Here is a 26916-nt window from a genome sequence, read left to right on the forward strand (position 1 = left end):
GTTTCTAGACAGGTGGGGTTACATAAACTAAATATATAATATATATTTCCAGATCATAATTATAAAAAGATAAATTTAGAATACACAGTAAAGTTCTTAACAATTTCTAGTACCTTGGCTTGGAGTTCAGGCCATGTTATGAACCAATTGAAATAGACAAGAACAAAAAATATCTAAAAATCAGGTATTTTTTTTTAAAAAACTTTATTTTAAAATTTTGGTTACAGTTTCATTTTTTTAACAAGTCTACTATTTAATCTCTCAGGATAAAAAAACAATTAAGATTCTAAAGAAACAACAAAGGAATGTCAAGGGAAGGGCACAACTGTCCCATTCTCAGGGGTGTAGTTGCTATTCCAGTTTAATACCTAGCTTCAAAACAAAATGTATTTTTATATTTTCTAAATGAAATAATGTTACCACCACCACCACCTTCTGAGCTTGTTATAACTTTCAGACACAAAGCTTCATTTTAAGCTTGGTAAAAAAACAGGAATGATGGCCAACCTTAGTATGTAGTGTGTACCTTACAGGAAATTTTGTTAACAATCATAACACAGTAATAATGCCATTAATAATAAAGTCCTCAATTTAGAATCTGGAACATTCTTCCATCAAGGGGGGGGAGGGGGTGGGTAATTCAGTCCAATGAGTCTGTCTCAACATCTTCATCTCTTGTTTGCTCCACTTGTATTCTCTTTTCAGTAACTGGATTAATGCTTTGAGCCCAAAATGAGATATATTTTTTATTACTGTAGATTACATGTTGTTTGGCTGGGAATACAATACAATAAACTTTATTTTGCATAATGCATTTCATACAAGCTGCATCTGAAATGCTTTACAGAGCAAAACTGTCCAAGTACAAAGTTTTGTAATAACAGGAGAAGGAAAGAAAACACAAATATTAGAATTTAAGAAAGTTACATTGGAGGACATTCAAAAGAAACTGAAATACATAAAGGTAACTTTGAGATACTGAAGAAGGGCTGGGCTAGATTTACTAAGCAACGACTAATGTTATATCTTAATTTGGGGAGCACAATAAAGTTAAAAGCAATTAACAGTCCAACAACTTTTCAGTGAAAAGATAGAAAAGAATAGGTGACAAAAAATAACTTAAATATTTACAGAAGTGTTCAAAGTCCAACAGATTAGCGGGAGTAACATTTCAAAGCTTTAGATCAATTTTTAATTACTCCCTCAAGCAGCTAAAACTGCTTTTATATATCCTCCAAACTACTAAGAGTCAAATGCTATACTTGTAAAGAAAGATTTTTGGCTTATGAATGTACTATATAAAGAAAATAAGCATGAAATCATTCAAGAAGAGTTTAGAATTTCACTGCTCATCATTAACTTTGTCTTAGTGACCTAGAGCATGTTTTGTAAACCACCTCTTTAAAATAATAAAGCAACAAATTTAGTCAGAATGTAAGCCTCTTCAGAAGGAAAGCATTTCAGAGAAAGAACTCAGAAGTGACAGTCTAAAGATAACTAGGAAAACAAATGTAAAAGACATGAAGTCTATTCATCATTATCATTGCTATTACTTTTCCTTCTAGTAATAAAATTATTTTATACATATAATAAAGGGGAAAGAAATACCCCATGGCAAGTACTGTCACCAAGTATCAAAACTTAAGAGAAAACAGCTTTGAAATTGATTTATATTGCACACATACAATGTACACCCTGTCAGCCTTTTAGATTTACTTTTACAGGCTTCCTGGGTTTCCAAATGTGCTTTTGTTATTTTTGCTGGTCTTTAGGGGGAGGCCTGCTGGTGGTATGACAAAATAAGGGTATTTCCCCACATTCTTTCTCCACCAATATATTATCACCATTTTTCTATATGTAATATATTACACAAATAAATAGTGGAGGATGAGTACATTTCCTAGAAAGCCAATAACAGTTAAATCCTATCTGTACTTTCAATTTAAATTAAAAAATAATTCACAGGGTGATTGCCTCAGTGAATTTCATCCTCTCAGAAAAGAATGAAGCCTGAAATATGATTATCATCATATAGCTGAAGATTTTTCTAACACATGGTAAAGTCACTTCTTCAAAAGGCTTCATGAAGTCTGGAAAATGAAAGTCTATTGTTTAAAAACTTCATGCTAGCCTTAACAAAGAACCCAAAATTTAGAATAAAAAAAATACTTACTGCTCAGTTTCCATTTGTTCCTCTTGCTTGCGCTTCCGATCTGCTGCTTCTTTCTCATGTTGGCCTTTCAGCATATTCCTTCTGTGAGCAGTTTGAAAGTTTCTCCCACCCTTTCTCTTCTGTTTTATTTGAGAGTTAGGAAGGATTTAGTTAACTATGAAGTCAGTGACTGGTGCTTTTATACAAATACAATCTTGGGAGAAAAGCAACTAGTTTAATACTTAAATGAACAACTTAAAAAAAAAATCCTTGAATTACAATACATCTCTGCTCTGCAAATTTAACTTTTCCCTTGATGACTGTAGATTAATAATCTGTTTTCTGCCCTGCTATAGTAATGATGTCCTTTGGTTAAAATGAAGTATGTCAGGCTATTTGCCTCTACACAGTGATTTTACTAGAGTACTGACAAGCACCACTACTCAACTTATGCTATTTAAAATTTTTGGCTTCTAAAATATTAAGAAATTAACAAAAAAATCAGATAAAAATAAATAAAAGATCTACATGATACTTAGATCTGTACATCTCTAAAGCTATACATAAAATTTGTGGGTTTTCTACATAAAAATAAGATACACAGCTTTAATAAGATTTTCAAACTACTATGGCATCCAAATAAAGTTACTAATAAAATGTACAATAAATAGGGCCTAAAGAGTGGTAAGAATTTCTTTGGGAGTAAATAAGAAAAATCTGTTTATAAACTGCACTTTTTTTACATTTGTTTTCACTGGTCACAGCCTATCTGTCTTAATCTCCTGCCGTTTCTAGACAGGTGGGGTTACATAAACTAAATATATAATATATATTTCCAGATCATAATTATAAAAAGATAAATTTAGAATACACAGTAAAGTTTCAAATATACTTTTTAACATAGCCAATTCAAGTACGTTTAAAAAGGTAAAGAAATTCAGTTGAAGACTTTCACAAAGACGTTGAAAGCTTAATAGGTAGGTTAAGAACTACATAGAAACTTAAAACATTTTATGTAATATATAAATTTCCTACCTTTTCCCCTTCTTGATCATCTCCTTCTTCTTCAGAATCAGAGGTTGATGTAACCCCTGTTTTAACTAAATTTTTCCTTTTTGATTCAACTTCTTTCTTCCCCTCTTTTTTGTCTGGCTCTTTTCTTGGCTTATCTTCTTCCTTCTGGCCCTCTTCATCCTTTTTAAGCTGCTTTTTAGGTTGTTTTTCCTCTTGCCCTTTTTTCTTACTTTTGTCTTCTTCAGTAACCCTATTTTAGAGAGCCCAACAATGGAAAATGAGCTTTTATGTATCATTAATATACCTGTCATTCAACTATACTCTCCTAGTCAACTGATTATTTTAGACAGCAATAAGCTGTAATTCATTTTTTAAAGGCAAATCTAAAACATCTTTAAGTAGAGCATCTTAACCATCCAATCATAAAAGGGATTCTGTAACAGAACATACTTTTGGTATAAATTAGAAGATATAAAATTATAGTGCTAGTAGGTTAACAAAGTTATTTTCTCTGGTTTCCAAGTGTTTTTATAATATGATTCATTTGGTCGAAAAAATATCTATGTGCCAAGGCACTGTTCTTGATTCTGGGGATACAGCAGTGTATAACAAAGGTAAGATCCCTTGCTCTTATGTAGCTTATAGTCTACATATCTGTAAGAATAAATTATGTTTAAAAAGTGGACACATTGGGAAAAACATAATTGCAGAACTGAAATCATTTTAGAACTCAAAAAAAATATTCTTTGGCCGGGCGCGGTGGCTCACGCCTGTAATCCTAGCTCTCTGGGAGGCCAAGGCGGGCGGATTGTTTGAGCTCAGGAGTTCGAAACCAGCCTGAGCAAGAGCGAGACCCTGTCTCTAAGAAACAAATTAATCAGGCAACTAAAAATATATAGAAAAAATTAGCCGGGCATGGTGGTGCATGTCTGTAGTCCCAGCTACTCGGGAGACTGAGGCAGAAGGATTGCTTGAGCCCAGGAGTTTGAGGTTGCTGTGAGCTAGGATGATGCCACAGCACTCTACCCCAGGCAACACAGTGAGACTCTGTCTCAAAAAAAAAAATAAAAATAAAAATAAAAAAATAAAAAAAAATATTCTTTGCAGAGTAAAAGGGTCCCAACTTAAGCATATTGTAAATATACAGTCAATAAAGCATAATATGAGACAGTGCTGAGCTGACTAGCACCTGAGTTCCCATCATCACTATCACTGGATTTCACAGACATTAAAACAAGTCAAACTACCTGAATTGCTCAATAATGCTAATTACTGCTGGATAATATTTATGCAAATTAGTACTGTAGAAATAGGCTCTAGAAGAAGAATCAAATGATGCAAATGCTAATCACATAATTACTTTTGTGGTATTATGTTTAGCTAAATTAATTCCTTTACAAAGAAATACTTCAACTTGAACCTTGGACAAACTGTTTAAAAACTATAACCTTTTTACTATCCACATGGAATTTCATTGAGATTTTCACAAATTATGCAATTAAATCAATGAATTTGAGAGCTGGAAAGGACTTCATATCATTTAGTCCTAACTCCTTCCATTTGACAATTGAGAAAATGATGTGGCACATGGTTAAATAAGCCCAGTAGCTCAATTCCAGATCCACCGACCCCCTTCCAGACAAATGTTTCCTTGAACGTTTAAAGAGACTATTAATTAAGTTGGAAGAGAAAAAAATTTAGATTTTGCCTCTTTAGAAATTTTTGTCGCATAATTATCATTGGGTATCCTTATTTTCTAATGTCATATGTGCTTCATCCTTTTTTTTTTTTTTTTTTTTGAGACAGAGTCTCACTGTGTTGCCTGGGCTAGAGTGCCATGGCATCATCCTAGCTCACAGCAACCTCAAACTCCTGGGCTCAAGCAATCCTTCTGCCTCAGCCTAATTTTGGTAGAGACATAGTCTCATTCTTGCTCAGGCTGGTGTCGAACTCCTGAGCTCAAATGATCCTCCCACCTCAGCCTCCCAGAGTGCTAGGATTACAGGTGTGAGCCACCACGCCTGGCCCTACCAATGTATCTTAACCAATATATTTACACATGTACAAAACAAATAGGTGACAATGTTTTTAATTTTTTTTTTTTTAAGAGACAGGGTCTTGCTCTGTCACTTGGGCTGGAGTGCAGTGGCACAATTATAGCTCACCGCAGCCTGGAACTTCTGGGCTTAAGTGATCCTCCTGCCTCAGTCTCCCAAAATGCTGGGATTACAAGCATGAGCCAGTACACCCAGCCCAACAGCTAGTTTTTAAAAAGTGATTTTAAGCATATATTTTAAAAATCTATCATAAGGTCCTAATAAACGGGATTATTATTTCAAGGTTTCTTGAAGAATACCAAAGCAAAGAATTCCCATGAACATAATTATCACTGCTTGCTACAAATGAGTCTTTCCCCAGTGGTCCTTGCTATCTGTCATGGCATACAGACTTGTGCTAATTTCCCTCTTTAGTAGGTCAAGGGTCATTATTAAAGTTGTATTTGTAAATTTCTCTAGTCTTTTAATATATATTAACATAAGCAAAGACTGATACAAGCACAACCCCAAATACCTCAGTACCTTATAACATTTCTCACTTTACATGAGGATTATGAGTTGGTTTCAGCTCTTCTGGCTTCTATTCTACTGTCTTGTCATTTTAGTACCCACTGCAGGCACTGACAGTGCTGTTCTCATGGTGAAGAGCTCTCTACTCCACTGTGTGTGTGCTCAGATACACAGCCAAGATTAGCTACACCCATCCTTCTAACACCCATCCTGCCATACAGCATGAGTATGAAATAAATATTGTAAGCTACTTACTGCTACTTTAGGGTCATCTACTGCCTCAGCAAAAAGTTCGCTAATAGAGAAAACACCAGGAACAAAAACCTAAAACATATGTCAATGGCTTTGGGGCTGGGAAATTGGAAACCCTAATATGTTATTACAAAATGGGTAAAACTGGTGAACTATTATAACTTGAAAGAAAAATGTATTCAGTGAACTTGTGGCTTAAGAGATATTCAAGATAGAATACTGGTAGTTGAGTTGACTGTTACCAAGATAAATTAGGGGTAAGTGTTCAAAAGTAACAGACGAGTTTTAAAAAGTATAGCCTATTTTCAAGTAAGGATGTAGGAATTTCAAACTGAGACAAACCATGGGGTCATACATCCAATCAAGGGTACAACTGCCAGCCTTAAGAATTCAAACTGGGCTGCCTTAATCCTTCGGATGGACAAACAATTCCTGAGGGATGGTTTGTCAGAAAAACCTATGAAGCTCAAAGTGTCTGTAATAAGTGTAAGAAGATACACATGTCTGAGCAAGTCTTAATGAATGAGACCACTGCACAGGAAGCTGACTAGAGGTAAACACACACAATGAAGTATAGTATTATCAAAAGTGACACCAGACTGCATCAAGATAAAGTTCTAAAAAGAAACATTGGGGGCCCCCAAATCCCTATGGTCTGAAAGCAGGCCGAGAAAGCTGCTCAGCAGGAGGCCATATTTTCCAATAACCATTTCAGATGGAACTAAGGATGGTACTGAAAAGGTAGAGAATTTCCAGAGGAATCAGTCAAAGGCCATGGAGACCAATGAACTGGGAAGGGTACTTTCAGGAAAAACTGGGGCCTAATCAGGGGATATTCATTATAAAGAAGAGGGGGATCTCACAGTATTTTCCAGCAGAATTTCAGATTTCCTAGGGAACAATGACTACAAACGAACTCATCTACAAGTACCTGATTTCTTATTTTCACTACAGTTGTTAAACTGTGTTGTATTTTGTGCCACTATTTTTTTAATCAACAATTTTGAATATATGTAGTATAGTGTACAACACAATGTTTTAATATATGTACATACTGTGGAATGACTACATCAAGCTATTTAATATATGTATTAACTCACATATTTATTTTGTGTTGAGAACCCTGAAAATCTCCTAGCAATTTTCAAGTACACAATGTACTGTTATTATGTGCCACTTTTTTTGAGAGTACTTTTAACAACCAGGTTGGCAGTAAAATAAAGCTGTTTATATGTATTTTGGTTGGAAAGTACCAACTCTCTAATAGTGTTCTGTAAGTAAAATTTTGTATAATCGTTTCATTCACAACATTGTAAATCTACTCTTAATGAACACACTTCACCTGAGCCTTTAAAATCTTTAAACGTGATAACCACAAAAAGCTTCCCCTCCTTTGTGTAACTATACATTCCTTTTGGTGAAGTTTACCCAGAAAAGGTAAAATAAAAGGGATCCATACGTGGGCAAAAAGGTGGCAAGAGAATTTTTAAAAAATGAAAAACATTTTTTTAAGTAGTTATTCTAAAATACTTTACGTTGGATCTTAGCCAAAAGGCCAAGAAGCCATCCAAAATACTTTAAAATGCTCAATTTGCATTAAAAAATCATTTAGTCCTATTTTTAAATAAAGCACCCTGCCCTGGAGGAACTAAAATTTTGTGGACATTGCTTCAAATATCCAAGAAAATATCTTAATTAATGAAATGATAAATAACCACATATTTTTCTCGATTCCCTATCATTTTTTCTTTTTTACAAAATTTTTCCAGCTTTTTCCATAATTTTTAGAAATATCGAAATGGTAAGAGCAAGAGATATCCTGTAAAATGAGAAAAAACTGGCAAAAATGCAAGAAGATATGCTCGTTTAAAGTCAAATGCCTCATTAATTGCATAACAAATTATACATTAAAAATAAACTCACATGTCACTCTCTGAAGGACAGGGCTGTTTCACCATTTTAGGTCTGCCTCTTGGTTTTGGAATCTTGACTTCCGTAGCTAATATTCACGTGGGGAAAAAATATCAGTAATTACTGGTTTCCCTTTAAGATGCAAATCTCATGTAAAGATTACAAATGATATGCACTATGTAAGAATATTAGAGGCTTATTACAGATGCAATTATTTATAAATTTAAAAACTAATATCTTCCCCCGTGGTTCAAATAAGCAATAGCAAAAAATTTAAAGAGGTAGACCAACAGAGTAGAGTAATTTTCGATTTGTCCTTAGTATGGCTGAGAGAGCTTAAAAACATTTTTTATTGTTATTTTAATAAGAACGCCACAAAATTCAACTTTAGAATATAAAGTAGCACTTACATACAATATTCATTTACATATTATAATATTATAAGTACATTTACACACACATCTTTGGAAGTTTTTCCCAGAATTCACCAAGTTTCCTAACACCATTAATTTGATCTACTACGACAAAATTAAATTCTAAAACATTATGTAAATAAATTCTCAATTCTCTTTGTTTTCTGGGTATTACCCCATATTTCAGGAAGAATTTTATTATGAAGTAGGAAAAAAACTGGCTCTATTTTGGTTAGTTTTCTTTGTTTGAGGAAGAGCCTTCCATAATATTTCCAATTTGCCAAATTAAGAAAATACTTTAAATAGGCAATGCTGAAGAAAGCTGCACATTGTAAATAGCCTTATAAACAAAAAATGTAATAATTTAAAATATTAATGACTTTAATTAATCAAATGCTACTTCTCATTCTTTCATTATGACTCCATTTAGAAAGCTTATGCCTCGTGAGAAGTAAAATAAATCCACTGTTCATAGTAATTTTAACTTCACCACAGCCTCATTTGCCACTATTTAGGGAAAGTATAATGGGGATCAAACAATGTGAAAAAGTTATACTCACTTATTTCAAGTTTAAATACTTTGTTTCAGCAAGCAGAAACCATAAAGTTTATGTCCCTTGAAATTTGTATGTTACACATAATGAACTGCCTGTGCCCTTCATACTAAAATACTTGAGGGAGCAACACCTTAATGGATTAAAATATTAATCACAAGCCAAAAAATATTTAAACACCAATAATCCTACCTGCAGGTCGTCCTCTTTTAGGGCTCACTTTTAGATTAACAGATGCTGTTGCTGTTGTCACTACTCCTGCCTCCTCGGTTTCTACTTGTTTTTCTGCCTGAATTACAAATACTTAATTTATTTAAGCAAATAATAAGCACTTAAAGTTTAACTCAATGGCGAAAATATGCCAGTCTATGATAACATGAATTCCAGTATAAGCATAACTTCTATATGATCTTTATTATCATTCAACAATAGACTCATCAGAGTAACCTCAAACTTAGTTTATAATTCCAGTGAACAATTCTTTAAAAAATTCACTTTTTAAAAATTCTCAACCTAAAAAGGTCATTTGTAAAAATAAAGTAATATTCTTGATGAAATACTGGGACCAAAGTATAATGCAATTATGCTGTAACAACTCACACGTTGCTATTTCTAATTTTATAACTTTGTTAATATATACACATTATATTTGCAGACTAAGACTGATATCTGATGTTCTCCCCTAAGAGTTATTCTTATTTTCCATCAAGAGGAATTTACCATAGTAGAGAGTAAGGAATCCCAATGACCATTTGCAAACTATAATGCCCTCTGATAACTTCTAGTAGGATTCTCCTAAAGGGAGATAATGGCCCCAAATGAGAATCAGTATTACTGATTTAATTAAGCATTAGAGTGGAATAAAGGTTAAGAACCACAAATTAGAAAGGAAATTGCCAACATGAGGCAGTATTTTGTACTTGTTCATAGTTGCAAAGGGAGGATAGAAACTCAAAGAGAGACCAAAGAGGAGGATGGCAGGACCAATAAGAGCTACTTCTCCACTCCCCAACTACTTAGAATTCAGCATTAACTATATCAACAAAAAAGGGAAAACATTCAAAAACATGTACAATCTAAATTCATTGATAAAAAATTAAAAACTGCTTTTTGTCAATGATCTGATTTGGAAATTTAATGCCTAGTGTTGGTAAGGATGTGGAAAATCATTCATACATTGACTATTCACTATTCAATAATGGTGAATAAACTGATACCAATAAACTGATACTTTCTGAAAGAGTATCATTATGAACGAATATTGGCAATAAAAAACGCGCAAATCTCTGATTTGGCAATTCCACTTCTAAGAATTTATTCATTTTTTTAAGCATTATTATTGCTTTTATAATTGGAACACAATGCATATTCAAAAGTATTGTTAAAATTCATCTAAGGTAACCCTTAAACTGTTCTCAGAGAACACTACAAAAATTCCTCCCTAAACATTAACTCAGATTTTATTTCTAAAATTTTAAGAACTTACAGACCATCTGGCCCCTGCCCTAATCCTGACTCGACAGGTCAGGGAACCAGGAATCTGTTTTTATAAAGCTCTCCAGGTACCAAAAGTTAAGAACCCAAGGCAGAAGTTCTGTAAATTTCAGTTCAAACTGAATGATGCAAAAAAACCCAAAATAAAACCAAAAAACCTCTCTTCACCTACACTTTCTGCTTTTGAAAATAAGACACTGAATAAGAATTACAGGTAGAATGGATATTACTGAGGAGGTACCAATAAGAGGTAACAAGTTCATCAATAGCTAATACAATAAATAAAAATAAATTAATACTAATACTAAGCAAGAAATCAGCCCTACCATGGAAGTGTGTTCACAACTGTTACAGCAAAATCACACAAGTCAAAACCATTCTTCAAGAAAATAAAATCAAAGATATATTTTCTCTAGGGAAAAGACTAAGCTGTATGAAATATACATATATTCATCTTAAATGCAAATATTGTAAACTCTGACTACAGATTCATTTCTTCCATATTTTATATCTTACTGAGACCCCTCTAACCCTTTGTCTCGTTTTCTCCCATTACCCGACTCTATAGCTCTACTACTTTGCCTGATCTTACCTTAAGCCACCCCCCTACACACAAAAACCTCATGAGACTACTATTCAAATGAATTCTCAAGCCCTTCACATCCTTGTTTTGCTGTATCTGTCCCACAAATCCCAAGGAGAGGATCACTATTCAGTTCTACCTTCTCTGTTCTGTTATTCCCAGCTGCTGAGCCCTGCTGGGAAAACAAAAACAAAAAAACCTATATAAAACATGCATTCATTTTAAGCAATCTCATTTGGGATCTCAAAGCCATTAATTCTTTATCAGGCCCTCATCCTCTCTCATCAATTGCTAGGATAAACATTAAATCCATTTTCCCTGCCTTGTACCACACTTGAAGTCTTGCTTTTGAATTGGGAGAAGGGAGACACGGAGGCCAGGAGAAGGGAATTCCCTTAATTTCCAACTCTCCCATGATATTTACTTTTTTTTTTTTTTTTTGAGACAGGGTCTCTGTTGCCCTGGCTAGAGTGCAGTGGCATCATCATAGTTCACTGTAACCTCAAACTCTTAGACTCAAGCAATCCTCCTGCCTCTGCCTCAGCCCCTCCTGAATAGCTGGGACTACAAGTCCATGTACCACCATGCCCGTATAATTTTTCTATTTTTGGTAGAGGCAAGGGTCTTGTTATGTTGCTCAGGCTGGTCTAGAACTCCTGGCCCCGAGCAATCCTCCTGCGTTGGCTACCCAAATTGCTAGGATTACAGGCATGAGCCACCACACCCATCTTGGAGAAATGTCTATAGCCTCCTCCACCCTTCCCTTCAAGGTTAAATAGTCTATCTCCTCCTTCCTGTTAAGTAATTCCTTCAAATGTGCCCTCCCTTCTCTCTGATCCAGCAGATACTTACATAATTTATACTCTTTCCACATCTTCAATCTTTTCTAGTTTTACAAAGAAAAAGTGTTAAGGCATCTGATGTATTTTTTCACTTTAACCATTTTCCCTTAACCATGCAAATCCCTGTTAAGTTGCTACAGTCTCCTTTCCTTCTAAGACTTTACAAGCATAGTGTAACTTTTTCATCAAACTTTTTTTTTTTTTTTGAGACAGAGTCTCATTGTGTTGCCCAGGCTAGAGTGCCATGGCGTCAGCCTAGCTCACAGCAACCTCAAACTCCTGGGCTCAAACAATCCTCCTGCCTCAGCCTCCTGAGTAGCTGGGACCACAGACATGCGCCACCATGCCCGGCTAATTTTTTCTATATATTTTTAGTTGTCCAATTAATTTCTTTCTATTTTTAGTAGAGACGGGGTCTCGCTCTTGCTCAGGCTGGTTTCGAACTCCTGAGCTCAAACAATCCGCCTGCCTCGGCCTCCCAGAGAGCTAGGATTACAGGCGTGAGCCACCGCGCCCAGCCATCAAACATTTTATTCTCCAAACCACTTAATCTGGTTTCTGTCCTTACCATTCAACTAAATGGAGCTCACCCTGAAGAATCCTGGGGAGCCTATTTGGCAAGAATCTTACAGGATTCTCTCTAAATCAGGACACTACTGACTACTTCTTTTCTTGAAATTTTCCCCTCCCCTGTTTAGCCTGATATCCTCTTAGATTATCTCTTGACAGTTCATTCTCAACCGTAATTTTGCAGAACCTTCCCTCCTCTCCATATTCCTTCAGATTTGGTTTCTGCATTCTTCCCAGTAAACATTTTCCCTTGACCTCATCTATTATGCCATCTTTCTTCTACCAGAGACTGCATCTTTAACTTTTATCTTCTCCCTCTTTGGTGCCAGAACTATATACATTTTCACTTCCATTCCCATAGGTGCTTCACTTCCTCCTCCTCTTCCATGCATCTAGTCCCAAAACAGTATCCTCAGCACTCCCATTACCTAATCTGATCATTTAAACCAACACCCTGGAGTCATCCTAGATTCTGCTCTCCTCCTCCCTTTACCATCAACTTAACCTCCTGAAGTGCTATTAACTCCCATCTTTCATCTATACTACTTAAAAAACCTGCTATAAAGTCCTTGTCCTTCCAATCTCATGCCAACACCTTAGAAAAGCCTTTTATAACCTAGTTACCAATTCATAACTCCCCATTATAACTCTTGGCTTTATATATTTATTTTTGTCTCAATAAAAATTTAAATTCAATGAGAACAGAGACCTTGTTCACAGCTAAATTCCACACCTGAGCCAGTCAAGTTAGTAGTAAAATTCTGAATGAATTTTTACAGTGAACTGGACTCACTGCCCCAATCCAATCCTATCATTCACACTGTTTTTTTTAAAAAAGAGGCATCTGAAATTTAAAATGATTTAATGGCTTCCCACCACTTCGCTATGTCGGTTCTTTGGGACAACACTGGAGTTTTTTGGTACCCATTTCCATTAAACTTTATGGGCTAGTAATACTGAAATGCAATACTCAAAATGCTTGAAATGAAATTTCCTCTATGCCTCTGTATATACTATTCAAACTGCCTCACAGGTTTTTCCCCTTTCCTTCATCTGTTTGACAAAATTCTGCCTATCTTTTAAAATCTTGTTAAAGTTATCTCTTCCCACATACACCCCACAAAGGATAAAAAGCCACTGTAATTATGTTTTCATATATGACTTCCTCATGAAATACTGAACTCTTGGTTTTCTTTGTATCTTTGCTACAAAGATAATATAGTCTGAGACATAAATAGGTTGGAAAGTGGTGTGAACAAAACTTCATACAGAAGGAGAAACTCGTGTTAATTAAAAGCCTACCATGTACCTAGACCTAGCCCTACACTGGCACTCACACTTACTTCACACAACAATGTTGTGAAGTAACAATAATAGACAACACTTACATAGCACTTAGTAGTGTTTAGGTATCAGAATTTATCATAAATATTCTACATGTGTTAAATCACTCATTTAATCCTGAACAACCCTATATATTACTATCCATTTTACAGAGAAAACTGAGGCAGTCATTAAGATGAATGAAAACTGGTGCATCTTACTTCCTTTAACATTCGACTTATCTTAAGGCTGCTGTATTGCTAAGAAAAGAAACACACAGTTTTGCTAAGTACACAACATAAACCACTCTTTAAAAAATTAAAGGGTTTAGAATAAAAGGTCAAGTTTAAATAAGGTTTCATTATCTCTACTCTTCCTCAATCCAACTAAAATAAAAATTCTTTTAAGATCCCTGTGGTTGGTAGGTCAGTGAAATTACCTTTCTCTTTCTCCCTCTTCTGGCAGCTTTTGGGGTGGTTATGTCAATTGCTTTAGTCACATCCTAAAAAAAAAAAAAAAAGAAACTGAAAAAATTATGCCAAGACTGAAAGAAACTTTCTTAAACTAAAAGTCGCAAGCACGGTTCACTAAAAGTGCTGGGGAAATTTGATTTGCTTCTCTGACTTTTGAAATTACAAACATTAAAAGTCTTTATAACATTGTAAAGTAACAGCCAGTATTTTCGTCTGGGAAAAAGTGCATTTCCACTGTAAGATCAAATATAAAAGTCATTGCTTGCTAATACACCAGGAAGCTTGTCAATTTAAATATAAAACCGCTTTTTCTACAGTAGAATCCTCGTTTTAGGGATGTGAATTTTAAAAGGGGACTAGGACTTTGGAGATCATCTAACAGCCATTTCATGAGGCCTAGAAGGGCTAAATGAGTAATCCTCATTCATAGATAATCATATACAGAGTTGGAAACCAACCTAGGACAAAAAAAATTCAGTCTAATGCCCTTTCCAGTACATCTATCCCACAATACCTCTCTTTAAAAAATATTCCTAATATTAACTCACCCTCTAGCTGGACCTCATGTTTTAAACATAAAAATAACTTTAAATAAAAACATCCATGCTGTCAGGTGCAGTGGCTTATGTCTGTAATCCCAGCACTTTGGGAGGCTGAGACAAAAGGACTACATGAGCTCAGGGGTTCAAAATCAACCTGGGCAACTTAGTGAGAACCTTGTGTTCTACAAAAAATTTAAAAAAATCAGCTGGACGTGGTGGCATGTGCCTATAGTCCCAGCTACTCGGGAGGCTGAGCAGGAGGATTGCTTGAGGCTGCAATGAGCTATGGCAGTACCACTGCCCTCCAGCCTGGGTGCCAGAGCGAGATTCTGTCTCACACACACACAAAAAAAGAATCCACGCATCTTAAAGATGCCTAAATTGTTTTACAATATTGTATTTAATATTTACACAAGGAAATAAGCCTTAAATATTTTCTATTTTTTAAGAACTTTAAAGATTACTTGTCGTTTTGCCATGGTCAACTCATTTTATCATTTCTTCCTTACAACAAAATGGCTTTATAATACAAGAGAAATCAAACATACCTCATTGCTGGCTTTTTCTTCATGGTCAGTATCTTCCTTTGAAACACTAGTTTCTTTTTCTTCAACTTCAACATCAGATGATGCATTTGACTGTTTAGTTGATGCCTGTGGGCAATCAACTCTATTAATTTCACAAATGAGGTTTTACCCCAACTTCAAAATTTTCTACTCATGAAAAATCGAAAGCCTGTCTGCAAAAAGTTAGAAAAGTACCCTGGTTTCTGTTCCACAGAACACTTTCAATATATACAATTTTAGAATAATTTTAAATGCTACCGTTTCTTTCCAAGTCTTATACGGACTATATTCCTGTACTTCAATGCATCCAAGTGAGGCAGAATGAGAGTGCAACTACAAAGAATACTATCTTGATGCTCTAACCAACAAATATTCAATAAGATACAATGTAAGTTGACTTGACTTAGAACAGCACAGTCATATACTATATTCAAATACTGAAATTTTCTCGGGAGAGACACTTATTCTACACACTCTAAGACAAATGGCCTTATTAGCAAAGAATATATATATCACAGCTTCATTTAAAGACTGACTGATCTGTGTCTCAAACTCAGTTTATGTGCCACTGGGGACGTGTCAGGGCCTGGCAATCATAGAGTACATCAAACCAGCACAATCATTTATACTTTTAGTAAGGGCATTAAGTTATTTGGATTCATGCAAAAATTTCATTGTGAAATGAAAAATTCCAAGTCTATATGGTGAAAACTACCTGAAGATTAAGTGGGTAGATAGGAACAGAGAACAGAGAGACCCTGCTGGGCAATTTGGAGGATGAAAAAGTCCATAAAAATACAATCACAGAAAAGATGATCCAAGAGAAATTACAAAATGTTAGTTTCAGAAAACAATCAATTCTGTCTCTTTAGAAAGACATCCTCTCATTACATAGTCAAGGCAATAATATGAAGCCATACTTCCGTTCAACAAATACTTAGTGAATATCTATTCTTCTCACACATATATGTGCTGGGTACACAGGATATACAACTTCTTTGTTCATAGAGCTAATATAATAGTCTGTGGAAGTTACAGACAAGTATAGAAACAATTATTATATGGTATGATAAGTCCAGAACTAAGTACTGGGCACTAATGAAGGCATTTATCATCGCCTAATACAGCCCTGGAGCATCAGTGAAAGATTTATATGTTCCAGATAGAACAGCTATCTGAAAAGTTCTCCAAGGTGAGAAAAAGCATGGCACATGTAAACAACTAAAAAAATGTATAAGTTTAATGGCAGAAAGTTGCAGAATTTCCAGTATGTTGCTAAATCCTTCTTTAGGTTTACTCATGCTCTTCCCAGTTTTTGTACCTTAACTGGTAATAAGAGGGCATCTACTGATGAATGAGAAAGTGTCCCAACAATATTTTCATGAAGACCTCCTCTCATTGTTCTTTGCTATTATAAAACCTGGTTTGTTTATTTTAAATAATAAGAGTTCTGAGACATCCACATGGGAACATATACAGAGTTCAAGAGTGCAACTGGCAATATAGAAAAATTTTTCTAAATAACACCAATACTAGGACAGAGGAAAAATAAGAGAAATTTCTGTTGTATGATAAAATGATACAAATTGGTTAAAGGCAAACCACTCCAGAAAATTTAGTGGCACATATTAATTAACAAAAGCTCTGGACAGATGGAAAAAAAAAAAAACAACCCAGAAAGGCTGCTCTTCTAGACACCAATAAGTATAATTTCGATAGTGCTATAAGTACCTTTGTCACATATGTATTTTAACGCATGTGAGGTTCATATTCTAACATAATTCTATGGATTTAGGAAGTAAAGAGAATTAGAAAACTTAAGTATATACTCTGTAAGTTAAAAAACCTGAATTTAGGAGAATAGTACATATGGCTTTAAATTCAATGATGTATTAAATAAACTCTCAATCAGGAGGAGTTAAATAACAGTACTTCCCAGTTTTCTGAGATCTGTTTAACCATGAAAGTAATAATTTTATCAATTCATCTAGATACAAAAGGTCAAGATTCAACCTCACAAATAGGAAAATTGAATCTGAAATTCACAAGGCTCTTAAATTAGTATTTATTTTCCCACAGCTAGGCTAGTGATTATCCCCCAGGATTGACTAAATAATACTAAAATAAATTTTACATAATATGACTCACCTGTTGACTTGAAAATTTCACTTTTGGGTTGTTATCTATCTCCCATAAACCTTCATTAAAACCTTTTCGTTTATTTGGTTTGCCATACTTTTCCTTATTTTCTGAGTAAGGAAATATATCCTTTGGTCCTAAAAAAGCACTAAAAAAGAAGGGGGGGAGGATGTGAGTGCAAAACAACCTAATGAAATATATAGTAAGTTATGAAACAGCACTACACTATGATGCAATCATCAAAAGTATATAATCTAAAGTACATTATAAATCTTATATAAAAGACAGACACAAATACAATTATATTTAATCCCAAATACTTTTATTAAATTTGGTAACAAGCTCCTAGATCCATAATCCTAATTAAATATACCCATAAAAGTTGCACAAAAATGTGAATGTACTTAACACCACTGAACACTGAAAAATGGTTGAAACGGTAAATTTTGGCTTTTTTAACCACATTAAAAAAATACAAACAAAAAACTGACAATAGCATTAAACATCAGTATATTTAATTACGCCCTCAATATAATTTCATTTCAAAATGATACATTACACAATTCACAAAACTGTCAATAGGGTATATTATCTAAATACATATATATTTTTTAAATTAGTAAATGTTAAGAATTTCATTCTATTCAATGAGGGAATCAGATGTTATAACCAGTTCATACATTTATATGTACACAGTCAATCCTTGGTATTTATGGTAGTTATGTTCTATAAAGTCACTGTGAAAGCAGAATTATTGAATGCTAAACCATTGCTCCTAGGGTAAATATAGGGTTAGGTTCCTATAATCACAACTTTTGTAAACCAATCAATACATAAATTTTATGTGTTTCTGTTTAAAGATATCTTATTTAATATATAGGTAACTCATTAACACTGAACCACAGCCAGCAGCTTACAGAACACATACTTTCTCTGTAAAGCACATCACAGCCTTCTTGCATTTAGGAACACTAAAAGCACTTTAGCGCTATGCTTGGGGACTAGTTAAACACGTTAACTGCCATGTGAGTTGTATTTAACTCATGCTAGTTTTGAGCCCTGGGCTTCACGAAGCAAACATAACTCACATGCCTCATCATCTCGGGAGCCTTGAACTATTTTTCAAGTTGCATATAACTTGTGTGCAGAAAACAATAAAAAAGAAATTTTTCATTAAATTTAGAAAGGACTGTTTTGTTTTCAAAGTTTTTATTCTGTTTTCATAATAAAACACTGTGGCCCCAAGGAAAAAAATTTTTTTTCTAGTGTGGCAATGTGTTAAAACAGCAAAATGACCAACAAAGAACACAAAAATGCAAAAACCCATGGCACTAAATAGACTGCAAAAAGGACACTTGCTTACAGCATGAGTGCTGGCTGGAACAAGAAGGTAAAGCATTCCCTTGTTCAACCTCAGCTAGGGAATGTACCAGGTAACTCAAATTTTTTCCTACTCTGTGCATGTTTATGAATGATCTCAAAGACACTAGAAGTACCACTGATTTGGGGTTACAAATAAATCTTAGTGAGTAGGCAAATTCAAAAATACAGAACTCAGAAATAATGAGCCATCAACTGTTTGTTATGTACAGATGTTCCTAAACTTACGATAGAGCTCATGTCCCAATAAACTTATTGTAAGTTGAAAATGTCTTCAGTTGAAAATGCATTTAAATACCCTGGAAAAACCTACTATAAAGTCGAAAAATCACAAGTTGAATCACTGTAGGTCAGGGAATATTTGTACATATAAATTTAGACAACATTCTCCAGGACAGACCCCTTACATCTTCCTCCTTATGGCTGTCAATTCTGTAGAAGCCTATCAATTCTATAAAAGTACAAACAGTATGTATGTATGTAAGAATTTTCTGCTATAATGGTTGATAATATGTGTACTCTCAAAAGCAACAGGAAAACTGAATTGATACTCATTTCCCCTAAAGTATACTAAAATTTAAAATTATTATAATTACATATATATCACACATTCCTTATCTCCTGAAATTCTGTAAGAACCAGGGACCTAATGAGTATAGTTAACATTGTAGTTAGAACGTTTTCAAAAAGGCTTTAAAATTTCAGTTATAAGGACACTCGGAACTCTATTTAAATAAAATCAGACATATAAATGTCAGCTTTATTACTTAAATTTTGTAACTCAGGAATACCCAGGTATAGCCATGTATTTTAACCGCACATCCCAATTTCAAACAGTATGACTATGCTAGAATTAAGGCACACTGATAATTTCCTTTATAAAAAAATTTACTTTGGGTTAAACTGAAATCATCTTATTTAATCAAGAAATTCAGGCTTTTACTAGGCATCACTCATTCCTGCCTATAATCTCAAATTAGAAAAATTAACACGTTTAAACAATACAACATTCCTAATTGGTTTCAAATTCCAGGTAAGACGACTTGAGTTAAAGTTCCATGAAAATGTATCTCTAGTTAAACAAACCAAGTCAACACAAATTCTCCCTCCTGAAACCTCACAAAAACAATAGTAAAGGGATCATTTTAAACTCATGAGAGTAAAAGACAAAATCTAGAAGCTAAAGACTGAAAAAGTTGGATCCTAAGCAAAGGGTGTCATTTCTTTGCTTAAAAAAACTTACCAAGAGTAGTTTGAACAGTGCTTTCCTTCCTCTGACTCTGACAATATAACTTAGGATACAAAATAGCATGTTTTCTATGTCTTGGCAAATCATCATACTTCTTTCTAAGTCTGAATCAGTTTCCAGCATTTTATCCGTAAAATATTTTTATTGTTTTTTGTTGGCGTCACTTCCTCAGGGACATCTTCATCCTTCCCACGATAACTACCTTCCTCATTTATGTTGATAAGCTTCTCTTCATTAATTTCCTCTGGCTAGACATTTAGTGTCTTTGCAACTGCACACCATCTACATTCACGAGGTTAGCTATTTATTCTATTTTTTATTTATTTTTTTCAGGCAGGGTCTTGCTCTGTTGCCTAGGCTGGAGTACAGTGGCACAATCATAGCTTACTGCAGCATGGAACTCCTGGGCTCAAGTAATCCTCCCTTCTCAGCCTCCTGAGTAGCCAGGACTACAAGTGCACACCACCACGTCTAGCTATTTTTTATTTTTTGTACAGACAAGATTTTGCTATGTTGCCCAGGCTGGTCTCAAACTCTGGGGTAAAGCGATTCTCCTACCTCATCCTCTCAAAATACTGGGATTACAGGCATGAGCCACCTTGCCTAGCCTATTTATTCTGTAATTTCATTTATATTCAATTAAAATTTCACTGCTAGCATTATTATTGTTTTTGCTGAACTTTCACCTTTGTTGGACAATTCCCTCTTTTATTTTGGTAAAATGTCATGTGAGTTATCATGAGAAGACAGAAGCCAACTACACATACTGCTGTGTGCATGATCTGAGAAACATGCTTGCTGACTAATCATCAAGAAACTTTCAAAGTGACATGATATACATCTGTAATTTACCTCCTAATTTGTGTACTGAAGACCTAGCAGCAAATTTTGTCGTTTATGAAATTACAGCAATATTGTCATTCCTGTTTTGTGACTGCATTATATTGTTACTTGGTCTTGTTTTGTCTGAGCCTTGTCTCGCAAGCTAAGACACTGCAAGGTTGTTTATTTATACAGTCTGAAAGTCTTAATAGAATTCTATCCATTCACAGAATATAATCAACTTACATTTGGTGTTATTCACATCACCTCACACTGTATTACAATTGGTTCATTTTTATTCTTAATTTTGCTAAATAGGTTTTTAAAAAAATTCTCCCCTTGTTCTTCCTCCCAGATTCAGATCTACAAGTTCTACTTTTCGTTATTTTATTAATCATTATGTTCATATGAAAGTCACACATAAATCCACATATCTTAATATACTCAAAATTAAATAACTATCCCCCTTCCAACTGAAAAGACATTTAAAAATCTAAATTCATGTTAAGTATAGAAAATTTGTTAAAATTCACACATGAAAAGATGCTAAACATCATTAAGTTATCAGGGAGATGCAAATCAAAAACACAAAATGCCACCTCATTACCACTTAGGTGGCTACAATAAAAACAACAGATAATAATGAATTGGCAAGGATGTGGAGAAACTGGAATCCTTATACATTGCTGGTGGGAATGTAAAACAGAACAGTCCGGCAGTTTCTCTAGATTAAACATAAAGTTACCATTTGACCCAGGAATTCTACTCCTAGAGAAATGAAAACGTATGTTTACACAAAACCTTGGACACAAATGTTCACAGCAGCATTATTCATAACAGCCATAAGTGGAAACAACCCAAATGTCTATCAAGTGATGAATAAATACAATATGGTAGATCAATACAATGGAATATCACTTGGCAATAAAAAGTAATGAAGTACTATCACAGGCTACAGCAGGGAATCTTGAAAACATGCTAAGTGAAAAAGGTCAGTCACTAAAGGCTGCATGTTGTATGGTTCCATTTACATGAAATGACCAGAATAATAAAGTAGATGAGTAGTTGCTTAGGCCAAGGCAGGAAGAATTGGGAAGTAACTGCTAATAGGTACAGGGTTTCTTTCTGGGGTGACAAAAATATTCTAAAATTGATTTTGCAAATGGCTCTATTACTCTCTGGATATACTGAAATCTATGAAATAATACACTTTAAACAGGTTAATTGTATGGGAAATGAATTATATCTCAATAAAGCTGTTAAAAATTTTTCAGAGAATACCATATCCTATCAAAGAAAACAAAATAATCCATAATTTCACCAACTGTAGTCATTGTTTTCAACCCAATTATCTGTATACATATACATACAATTGCAATGTATATGATACATACTCATTCATAAGTAGACCCTTTCAAATAAAAATGAGTATCTTTTTATGTCAACAATTACTTAACACCTACATATTATTTCACTCAATGGCTGTATCAAAATTAGTCTATTGTTGAACTATTTTCTATATCAAATTTTCTATTATAAAATCATGCTGCTGTAATAGACATAATGCTCAATCTTTACACCTATCTTCATAATAAATTCTAAGAACATCTGGATAAAGGATATACTCCAGACCAATCAGCTCTTATCAAGACACAAAAATGGTGGTGGACAAAAAAAGAATCTTACCTGAGCATGCAATCCCACAGATTTGGTGCACAGGGCAAAGATTAGTTTTTAGACACCAACTGCACTAGTTCCCAAGTACAACCTTACGTGGCTATGGCTATGATTTATTTTTCAAAGCATTCCATTTTAAAATGACAGAAAAAAATACTTAATATGCTAAATAAAAGCAGGCTATAATTACAAATAGCAAATACCAAAAAATGATAAAAGCAAGTCTGAAAGAAAATGTATCAAAACATTAATGTTCTGATTCATTCATCATTTAATTCTAAAATAATATACCAAATGCTTAGTACACGTGTACACACACACACACACACACACACACACACACACACACACACAAGCAGGAAAAACTGTATGATAGCAAATGCTTAAAAAATGCATAGATAAGTCTGAAAGAAAATACATCAAAAAATTAATAGGTTTAAGGGTTGCTTCTAAAAAATAGGAATAAAGATGATATTTCCTTTACAGAGAACTTTCCTTTTATGTTTGTATTTAAAAATTTTAATAATGAAAAGATACATATTAATTGAAGGTAAGTTAGCCACCAAATTCTGGAGCTGAAAGGAAACTTAGGGATCACCAAAATCCTCATTTTGAATATTAGAAAATTGAGGTCCAGAAAGATGAACTGATTCAGGCAAGGTCATCTAGCTATTAAACAGCAGAGCCTCAACTGTACAGTGTTCCTTAAAAGGATTTCACTGTTTCCTTTATCTACTATAATACAGTCTTTGAAACATTTTCTAGCAAAGTATTAGGAAATAGGATGCCACATTTCTATCCATACGAACTCAGACCTCAAATACCAATATCAAAGCTCGTAAGAATCAAGACTAATGTTAAACATCCTAAGAAAATAGCAAATCATTAACTGAATTCAGTATTAGTTTTAAAATTTGGAAGCAACCTAAATCCTACAAGTGTGTCTCCTACATGGCATATGCCTTAATGCTATAAGTGTGTACATGTGTATATACCAATTTCCCTAAGAATTTAAGTACACAAAAAAGCAGTTATTTCTCTGAATTCACTTTTTTGTGAACGATGTCAGAAGAACAAACATACCCCTCACAAAAGCCCAGTTATCACACACCTGCAACTCTTTTTAGAGCAAACCAGAAGTCACATATACAAAATGGGAAAGCCTACCAGAGCTGAATATATGAAGTTCAAAACTCATTTAACTGTTACCAGGTAATATTATTAAACAGAAAGTCCCATTTGTAACATATTGATCCTAATTTGCTGCTTCATTTCTCCACTACTAAATCAAAAAATGTGAAATGTACGGTTTATAAGTAGATTTTATATTATATAATAGCATACATTATTTTATAATGGAAAATGATTCAATAAACAATTGAATATGCACATGCTATATGCCATGAACCTGCTGGTATGAAGAGATAAATAAAACACTTCATCCCATTATTTGGTGTAAAACTTAACAGAAACCATACAAGTCCCATACCAACACAACATGCAGCTATGGAAACTGTATAAAAGTATTGTGGAAAAAAATAAAATCCTATATTATGATTCATTCCTTTATTTCCTTGTGACCACCACCGATACCTCCCTCACTCCTAAAACTATAAATTAGGCAAGTTTTAACACAGCCTGTAATGTATATTTTTTAAAGTTCCTAAAACTGAGCATCCAATTTCTTTGTATTACCACAATTAAGATCAATAAGGAGATAAAAGCAGCAAAATACCATCTTTATTTAAATTTTCCAGACTTAAGAGAAATAGAGCTAGGTAAAAGTATCCCAAATAGGCCGGGTGCGGTGGCTCACGCCTGTAATCCTAGCTCTCTGGGAGGCTGAGGCGGGCAGATTGTTTGAGCTCAGGAGTTCGAGACCAGCCTGAGCAAGAGCGAGACCCCGTCTCTACTAAAAATAGAAAGAAATTAATTGGACAACTAAAAATATATAGAAAAAATTAGCCGGGCATGGTGGCGCATGCCTGTAGTCCCAGCTACTCGGGAGGCTGAGGCAGGAGGATCGCTTGAGCCCAGGAGTTTGAGGTTGCTGTGAGCTAGGCTGATGCCACAGCACTCTAGCCCGGGCAACAGAGTGAGACTCTGTATCAAAAAAAAAAAAAAAAAAAGTATCCTAAATAGCGAAGGTTAATTAGTTAGCAAAACTCAAACTGAGCTCTATTTCTAACAATTTAATAAACACTACTAGTAGTCTTGGAAAAATAATACGCAATATTACCTTTAATTGGTAAATCCCCACAAGTCTTGTTCCCAAAATGAAGTTTGTCAAAGCTGTACTATTTTTAATTACTAATAGCTGACATTTACTTAGTGTTTAACAAATGCCATGCAATGGTCTAAGCATTTTCCACGTAATATCTTAAGTGCATCCCAAAATTCTGAGGTAGATATTCCCATTTTACAAATAAGAGAAAAGGGCACAAAGATAAGTAATCTGCCTAAGATCATACAGCAGGTAAATGGCAGTCAGGATTCAGAGAGAGACTCCCGATCTAGTTGTCTAAACCACCATAAAAATGTTGGTTACTGGACAGCAAATTCATAATCAACAAATGATGATCTAGTGCATAAAGCTTTCAATCACCAAATGTTATTCAACAGCTACTATGTGCCAGGCACTTAAGTAAATGATGACAAGATAGACAAGGTCCCTCCTGTCCCAGTCTTCAAGTGTAGGTGAAGGAAAGAAAACAGAAAAAAAATTTGTCATTGTTGCAATAGAGAAAATAAACATAAAAAGGAGGATTTGACCTAAGATCTAAATGACTTCAAATATCTGAAGGTATAACCTTCCCCACAGTGAAAACAAGCAACAAGGACCCGAGGTAAGATGAGGCTCATTTGTATAACAGAAAAAACAGTAAAAAATGTGATGAGGTTGGAGAGGTAAGTAAGCATAGCCTAGTTAATACAGGATCTTATAAATGGCATTTGTGGATAGTCTGTGGATTTGATGTGTTGGTAATGTTAATATAGGGAGTCTCTGAAGGTTTTAGTTCAGTGAAATGACATGTTATGACTAGGATATAAAGATCACTTTGACTAGACAGTTGTCTCTCAGTATCTCTGAAGGATTGCTTCCAGGACCATCACCCTGCACCTAAATCCATTGATGCTCAAGTCCCTTATATAAGATGGCACAGCATTTGCATATAACCTATACACCCTCCCCCATACTTTAAAAATCATCTCTAGATTATTTATACTACTGAATACAATGTAAATACCATGTAAACAGTTGTATTGTTTTAGGAACAATGACAAGGAAAAAAGTCTGTAAATATTCAGTACAGACAAAATTATCCATTTTTTTCCCCTCAATATTTTCAATCCATGGTTGGTTGAATCCATGGATGCAGAACCTACAGATATGGAGGGCCACCTGTATATGAAGAGTGGAAACTGAGACCAAGATAGATCACGACATTATTAACAGGAGTAATTATGGCATGGACTTGAGTTGTAACAGAGGAGACAGCCAAGAGTGGACATATCCAGATGCATTTTAAAGGAAAAGAACTAGATGCTGACTGACTAGATGTGAGGAAGAGGAAAGACTGTAATATGTAATCAAGGTAATATGAAGACTTCTGGCTCCAGCAAACAACTGGGTCCGTGTCATTCCCACTTAGTAAGAATTGGTTTGAATACATTAGGTTTAAGATACCTAGTAGATGGTCACAGTGTACATAAGCCATCACTGTTTAATACTGAAAAAACTTGATTGCTGGACCAATTTACTATGAATGTCATAAGATGATAAGTAAAATCACATGTTTTTGGTCAAAGAATGCAATTAAAAAAGGATTCTGCTCTCCAATCACAATAAAAAAATCTTAATCTATAAATCAGTTATGAATTAGTGTTTTCCAAATCCCTATGTCTTTCTATTATAATCTTCCTATCCCATCTCCCTAACTCCTAGCTGTTAGAATAAACTATTTATGCAAAATCCAAATCGTAAAGTTGAAATAACTACCCTCCCAAATTTTGAGGGGAGAAAAGATTATTATTATAAAGGCTAATTTCTAAAAATTTACCTTAAGTACATGAAAAAGTCACCATATCAAGGAAGACATATGGCAGCACCCTTTCCAAAGATAAATGGTGTACTTATGAGAACACTAAGGTACAAAACACTACAAGTGCATTTTGAAATGAAAATTTAATATCATTAGCTTAACTTATATTTAAATACATTTTAATTCCTTAGATATATTCAAATTTCTTGAATATTAGGAAGTCATTGTCTTCATTAACTACCTTCATACCCATTAATCAAACAATGCGTAGGTTTAGTTATTTGGTATAGTTTGATTTAAAATCTAGATATTTACAGTACGAAAACCCTCATTTTTTTTTTTTTTTTTTT

At 34.3% G+C, this 26916-nt stretch overlaps 1 protein-coding gene across 3 annotated transcripts in view; it reads right to left on the reverse strand.

Annotated features, from left to right (window-relative positions):
• Positions 1-26916, reverse strand: part of PSIP1 (PC4 and SFRS1 interacting protein 1) — a 39925-nt gene that overhangs the window by 6727 nt on the left and 6282 nt on the right. For 2 of the 3 annotated variants that reach the window (XM_012665043.1, XM_012665044.1), the window contains exons 4-10: positions 17405-17543; positions 15239-15343; positions 14115-14177; positions 9056-9152; positions 7909-7984; positions 3188-3416; positions 2174-2292 (exon numbers count right to left, since the gene is read on the reverse strand). In XM_012665043.1, coding sequence (XP_012520497.1) covers positions 2174-2292; positions 3188-3416; positions 7909-7984; positions 9056-9152; positions 14115-14177; positions 15239-15343; positions 17405-17543 — 828 coding nt within the window. Of the gene's footprint in view, positions 1-196; positions 855-2173; positions 2293-3187; positions 3417-7908; positions 7985-9055; positions 9153-14114; positions 14178-15238; positions 15344-17404; positions 17544-26916 lie in introns of those variants that run through there. The other variant, XM_012665045.1, reaches the window with a different exon arrangement.

The sequence above is a fragment of the Propithecus coquereli genome, unplaced genomic scaffold (genome assembly GCF_000956105.1).
Source record: "Propithecus coquereli isolate 6110/MARCELLA unplaced genomic scaffold, Pcoq_1.0 Scaffold95, whole genome shotgun sequence".
Classification (NCBI taxonomy): Eukaryota; Metazoa; Chordata; class Mammalia; order Primates; family Indriidae; genus Propithecus; species Propithecus coquereli.